The sequence below is a fragment of the Carcharodon carcharias genome, chromosome 8 (genome assembly GCF_017639515.1).
Source record: "Carcharodon carcharias isolate sCarCar2 chromosome 8, sCarCar2.pri, whole genome shotgun sequence".
Lineage (NCBI taxonomy): Eukaryota > Metazoa > Chordata > Chondrichthyes > Lamniformes > Lamnidae > Carcharodon > Carcharodon carcharias.
The window spans coordinates 160,028,841-160,035,163 of NC_054474.1; the positions used below are offsets into that span (position 1 = coordinate 160,028,841).

The 6,323-nt window shown below is 44.7% G+C and overlaps 1 protein-coding gene across 7 annotated transcripts in view; it reads right to left on the reverse strand.

Annotated features, from left to right (window-relative positions):
- The window catches only part of rapgef1b (Rap guanine nucleotide exchange factor (GEF) 1b), a 193,752-nt gene extending 188,787 nt beyond the window's left edge, over window positions 1-4,965 (reverse strand). For all 7 annotated transcript variants that reach the window (XM_041193425.1, XM_041193426.1, XM_041193421.1 and 4 more), the window contains exon 1: window positions 4,897-4,965. In XM_041193425.1, the coding sequence (XP_041049359.1) occupies window positions 4,897-4,921 (25 nt within the window). In that variant the 5' untranslated portion in view covers window positions 4,922-4,965. The remainder of the gene's footprint in view (window positions 1-4,896) is intronic.
- Between the last annotated feature and the right edge of the window lie 1,358 nt (window positions 4,966-6,323).

Genomic DNA, 6,323 nt, shown 5'->3' on the forward strand with positions numbered 1-6,323 from the left:
TATTAAAAAAACTTTTCATCTCTCCTGAGGTCCTAGCTGTCGGATTCTAAAACATGGTACATTTTATGGGTTTGATAATGCATTTCCAGAAGAAAGCAACAATTTCACAGACTGTTCAGTTTTAGTAACCTTTTGTAAATTCAGCGATCAACCAACTATTAATGTCTGCAGACTTGCCCTGAAATCAGAGAGGCCTCCAGCAACAAAGTAAACTCAAAAGCTCAAACAAACTTAGCTTGCAATAAAATATTTTGCTCAGATCAGATTTAAATTATGATCAGGGGTGAATTATACATTCCAAGATTATGGCCACAGTTAGGCATTCTGTGTTAAGAGGAAATGAACTGAGGCAATAACGAGAGTATAATGTCACCTTGTTGGTTGCCTATATAGAAGTTTACAACACAGAAGCTGGTCCTTCAGACCATAACATCTGTTTCAGCTCTTTATTGCAGCAAATGAAAATTAATCCCACTGCCCTGGCCCCCTAATATGGTATCTCTCTCTGCTGAAATACTATATACAATTTTCCCTCTAAAGATGCAATGGTTATTGTCTCAACCACTCCCTTTGGCAAAGCATTCTATGCTGGAATAATGCTTTACATAAATAAATGTGCTCACTCGCAATGAAGATCTTAAACTGATGAACCATTGCGATGATCTTGCCCAACCAGTGGAAATAGTCCTTCCCTATTTACTGTAAAGACTTCTATTAAAAGTCCTCTTCATGTTCTCTGCACCAATGGAAAAGGATCCAGGATCACAAATCTCCACTCAACTTTCCCAGCCCAAGCATCATCATGGTGAATCAATGCTGTGTATTCTACATGGCTTTAATCTCCTTTCTGTGATGGCCTAATCAAAAACGCACACAGTAATTTAGTTGCACATATTTATTTATTGAATGGTTTTATCTAACTGCTCATAATTTTAATCAATTCATACTCCCACTTCTTGTTTACCTCAAAAGTCTGGGACATTATACATTAAAATGCATTTGCCATCCACTCACCCATTCTGCTAACCTGCATCTTCCTGAGTATTTCACTGCGTTCATCACTGTTTACCAAACCCCCTTCCCACTTTTAGATCACCAGCAAATTTCTAGATTATACTCCAAATGCCAAACATCTACAAATATTAAAAATTGAAAATCATCCAGCACTGGCTCCATAGGTATGCAACTTCCAAATCCTTCTCCATTTCTAACAGCACACAATTACTCTAACTCTGTTTTGCCAGCCAACTTTCTATCTATGCCTGCCTTTCATATTACTACCTGACTTTTTCTTAAAACAAAAACTTAGCAGCCAATATAGTACATGATTATTCTACAACTGCTGCAGACATTTGATTATTTTTTAAGTCAGCTAATTCTGCAGCCAAATTCAATGCCTCTCTCTTTTCTCTCCCCACACTTAACACCCATCCTCACCCCACTAAAAAAAAGGAAAAATAAAAAATTCAATTTTAATTGCTGCCTTTATGCTTGGGCAAACTTTACTTCCATGCTTAGGCGGGGTGTGTCTTCTATTTAAGACTGCAATGCACAACTTTACGACAAGACAAGAAAGAAAATAAATCAATGCAGTGCACCAAACAAATTCAAGCAGACAGAAGACTGCAGCTTCTGTTCAGTTACAGGATTTCAACACAGGGCACTGAAAACCCAGGGGGAAAAAATACATCAACCATTGCTGAAAGTGAGAAATTCGAAACATTCTCATACAAAGCAAAAAATCTCAAGCATATAGGCAATTTAGAGATTCAGACCATCAAAACTATGGAAAGACTGCTTTCACTTTTAGGAAGTCAGAAAATAAAGGCTGTATCTATTTTAAATTATTCACCCACCCCTCCACCAACATAAAACAACATGGTCATGGATTCAATTCAGTTCTACATTCCATTATAAATCAGTGTTGAGACATGGTCTTTTTTTTAAGCTGTTACATTCACTTTAATAGAATCCCCTGACAGTATGGAAATGGACTGGTCACACTACCTTCAGTAGGCACAGCAACCACATTTTCCTAACCACTTAATTATAGTGGCCTTCAATTTAACTTGAATAATTATGTAAAACCATATGCAAAATCTGAACTGCCTGACCTCAGCAATCTGCTTCTGGAACATTTCAAATATAAGGCACTACTGAATACAATCATAGGACTGCTCAGCGTTCTCACCGTTATTTGAAACATAACAACAGCACTAGACAAGGAACATGCAATTGTTCAATCTTCCACTCACCCACCAAAAAGAGAAAACCATTCTACTTATCGTGTCCTGTTATTGCCCTACTTATCATGTAACCATTAATACAACAGCAACCTTTCATTCAAAATTCATTCACAGCTTATACTACATATCAACATACAAATTAGGAGTAGGCCATTTGGCCCCTTGAGCCTACTCCACCATTCAATAAAATTGTGCCCGATCTGATTGTGTGCTCAACTGCACATTCTACTTATCTCCAATACCTTTAGACTCCCTTGTTAGTCAAGAATCTATCTACCACTGCCTTAAAAATATTCAGTGACCCTGCCTCCACTTTTTTTTTTATTCTTTCAAGGGATCTGGGCTTCACTGGAAAGGCCAGCATTTGTTGTCCATCTCCAATTGCCCTTCAACTGAGTGACTTGCTGAGCCATTTCAGAGGGCATTGCTGTGGGACTGGAGTCACGTGTAGGCCAGACCAGGTAAGGAGAGCAGATTTCCTTCCCTAAAGCACATTAGTGAACCAGATGGGTTTTTACAACAATGGTTTCATGGTCACTGTTATTGAGACTAGCTTTTAATTCCAGATTTATTAATTGAATTTAAATTCCATCAGCTGCCATGGTGTGATTTGAACTCACGTCCCCAGAACATTAGCCTTTGCTTCTTGAATATTAGGCCAATTATATTACCATGATGCCACCATCTCCTCAGAAAAGAGAGTTCCAAAGGCTCACGATCCTCAGAAAAAAATGTCCTCTCATCTCTACCTTAAATGCAAAATCTCTTACTTTTAAGCTGTGTCTCCTTGTTCTAGTCTCTCCCACAAGGGGAAACATCCTTTCAGCGTCCATCCTGTCAAGTCCCCTCAGGATCTTACATGTTTCAATAAGATCACCTCTCGTTCTTCTAAACTCCGATGGATACATGTCCAACTTTTCCTCATAAGATAATCCTCACCAATACTCAAACATGCAGTATATTAGCCCCCACCAACTCAATAGGCTAATTTATTTCTCTTCACTAATTCCACCCCACAAATAAATAGCTTATTTTGAACATCTTTTCTGTTGACATGAAGTGGCAAGGTGCAAAAAAAGACAATTATAATGGGCCAAATGGCCCCCTTTTGTTCTCTGTCATGGTTTACAATTCAACCAGGTAAAGAATTCAATGACATATCCAGTGCATCACTAACACCAGCTATTTCCATCTTGGTAACATCGCCCAACTCCACCTCTGTTTCAGCTTATCTGCTGCTGAAACATTCACTCATGCTTTTGTTACCTCTGGACTAGACTATTCCAACACACACCTGGCCGACCTCCCACATTCTACCCTCCACAACTCAAAGGCAGCAGAGTTTTGGATGACAATGTCTTTACTTGCATCAAGTCTCATTCATCTATCATCCCTGTCCTTGCTGACCTACGGTGGCTCCTGGTCGAGCAACACCTCCATTATAAAATTCTCATTCTTGTTTCCAAATTTCTCCAAAGTCTCGCTCCTCCCCATCTCTAATCTCATCCAGCATTGCAATCCTCTGAGATCGCTGTGATCCTCCAATTATGCACTCTTAAGCATCCACAATTTTAAATCACTCCACCATCATTGCCATGCCTTCTTCAGCTGCCAAGGTCCTAAGCTTTAGAAATCCCTCCCTAAACCTCACCACCACTCATTTCTCAATAAAACGCTCCTTAAAATTTAGCTCAGACCAAGCCTTTTGGTCACCTGCCCTAACATCTCATGTGGCTTAGTGTCAAATTTTGTTTGCTAATGCTCCTGTCAAATACCATGAGACATTTTATTACATCAAAGGCACTTTATAAATAAATTGTTGTTGACACAGGGGTCACTAAGCTCACACTGAAATCAGAGGTCACTGAACCCACCATCCACACAGCTGAGCTTCAAATACATGCACGGTAGTGGACCAACAGCAACCACCCATAAACAGTGAAGATCTACAAAGACCTCAGGATGAAAGTTTGGACCCAGTTCCCCATTCAGTAGATTCCTGATCTCAGCAGTATGGTCTGCAGGGTGGCAAAAAGCAAGTGAAGTACCCACAAGGATATTAGTAAAGTGAAGAGCTTGGGGTGGGGGAAGGTGAGGGCTACACCCATCACCCATCCCCCTAACCCCCGCCCCTTGCTCTCCGGCGCCTCCTGGAGATAAACCCAGGTTCAGTCAGACGGGGGGGGGGGGGGGGCCGTGAAAAAAAAAATAATGAAGGCAGAGTCCAGGAGAAACAAACAACAAACTGAGTGAGCGGGGCTGAAGCCTCCTCGCAGCCTCTTTAAAATGAGCAGCACGTTCCCGTAAGCTACCGCCCGACTTTCCCGGCGGCGGGCATCCTTTTGTCGACTTGCCCCCTTCTAAACATCTCGCAGAACCAAATAAGGGAGAGCGGAGAATGCTGCCGGTGGCATCTGCCACTTCCCAAATCATCGCAGGCGCTTAAACAAACTACCTAGATAAATAAATAAGTAAATCAGGGCTCGACCGCCGTCGGCCGCGGAGAGAACCCGCAACCCGCCTCGCCGAGGCCTACGGCTGCTCGGAAGCCTGGGGGTTTGGCAGCAGGGAGGAGGGCAGCCGAGACTCTGGCTGGCGGCCGCATGACCTTCAGCCTCCCCTCCCCTCCCGCCCCTCGTTGTTTGCCCACCTTGTTTCTCCAGCTTCCCGGACATTTCCTGACGCCGGCCCGCGGATTTTCTTCTCTTTCTTCCTCCAACCCCCCCCCCCCACCCACCCCCCCCCCAACCCCTTTGATGTGTAGAAATCCCGCTCACACGGTCCCCATGGTGGTGGTGATGGTGGTGTTCCTCCTCCTCCTCCTCTCTCCCTCTCTCCCCCTCGCCGCCGCCGCCGCCCGCCCCCGACTCAGCCGTTACCGCAGGGCAGCGTCTCTGTGAGGGGGTGAGGTGACGGGACTCTTGTCTGACTGACTGACTGACTGACTGACTGGACTTGACTTGACTCGGTCTCAGTGCGGACGCGGGAGGAGGCGACCCGCAACGAAGGACTTTTAAAAAAAAACGACAAACCGGCTCTGCCACCACCCCCCCCCCCCCCCCGCCCCGAGCGAAGGAGGAGCCCCCGTCCCTGCCCCCGCCCCGCCCCCCCCTCTCGAAACTCGCCCTTCAGCCGAGCTCAGCGCCGCCCAGCGGCCGGAGGGTCAAATCGCCGCGGGTGCCCCGCCCGCCCGCCCGCCCGCCGTTCCCCCCTCGCGACACTCACTTCGCCGGCGGCAACTCATATTTCAAATAAACATAAAAGACCGCGGGTGATGGTAAACCTGACATAACATTTTTGCTTTCATAAAACCAGCACTGTTAGCCCCGTGCCTTCACCATACCTACACCACATGGACTGCAGCGGTTCAAGAAGGCAGCTCATCCCCGCCCCACCTTAATTCTCAAGGGCAATTAGGGAGGGGAAATAAATGCTGGCCTGGCTTGATGTCCAAATCCCATGGAAGAAGGTTTTTTTAAAAAAAAAACTGTTAAGGACCTAAGCTTTAGAAACCCCTCCCCCGTTCCTCCTTTTAAAAACACTCCTTAACATTAAGGTGGCCAATTCTCATGGAGAAAATCAAGGGACATTCCGGCATTGGGGTGGGGTATGATGGCAGAGCTGTTTCAGCAAGGGGGTGGGGGGGGGGTTACTGCCAAGAGTTGTGAGACCAGCAGAGGGTACTGCACAAGATTTAAAGGTCCAAATTACAGGAATAACAGCATCCTGGATCCATGAAACCCAGGACACAGGACAGTAGGCTCAATTAAGGGACGATCCTATTAAATAAGGGACGTTGGGTCACCCTGCTTAAAATCTAGCTCTGGCCAAGCTTTGTCAGGCATCTCATGTGGCTCAGCGTCAATTTTTGTTTGCTAATGCTCCTATCAAGCACCATGTAACATTCTATTACATCCAGTAAATGCTGGAAATACTCAGCATGTCTGTCAGCACCTGTGCAGAGAGATACAACTATATTTACCTTCTTTCAGCTTCTTGCATTTTACTTGGGGGTCACATCAATGCTGGCTGATCACACTTCTCCATCTCTTCCCGTCAACACTTATTCCTCTTCAA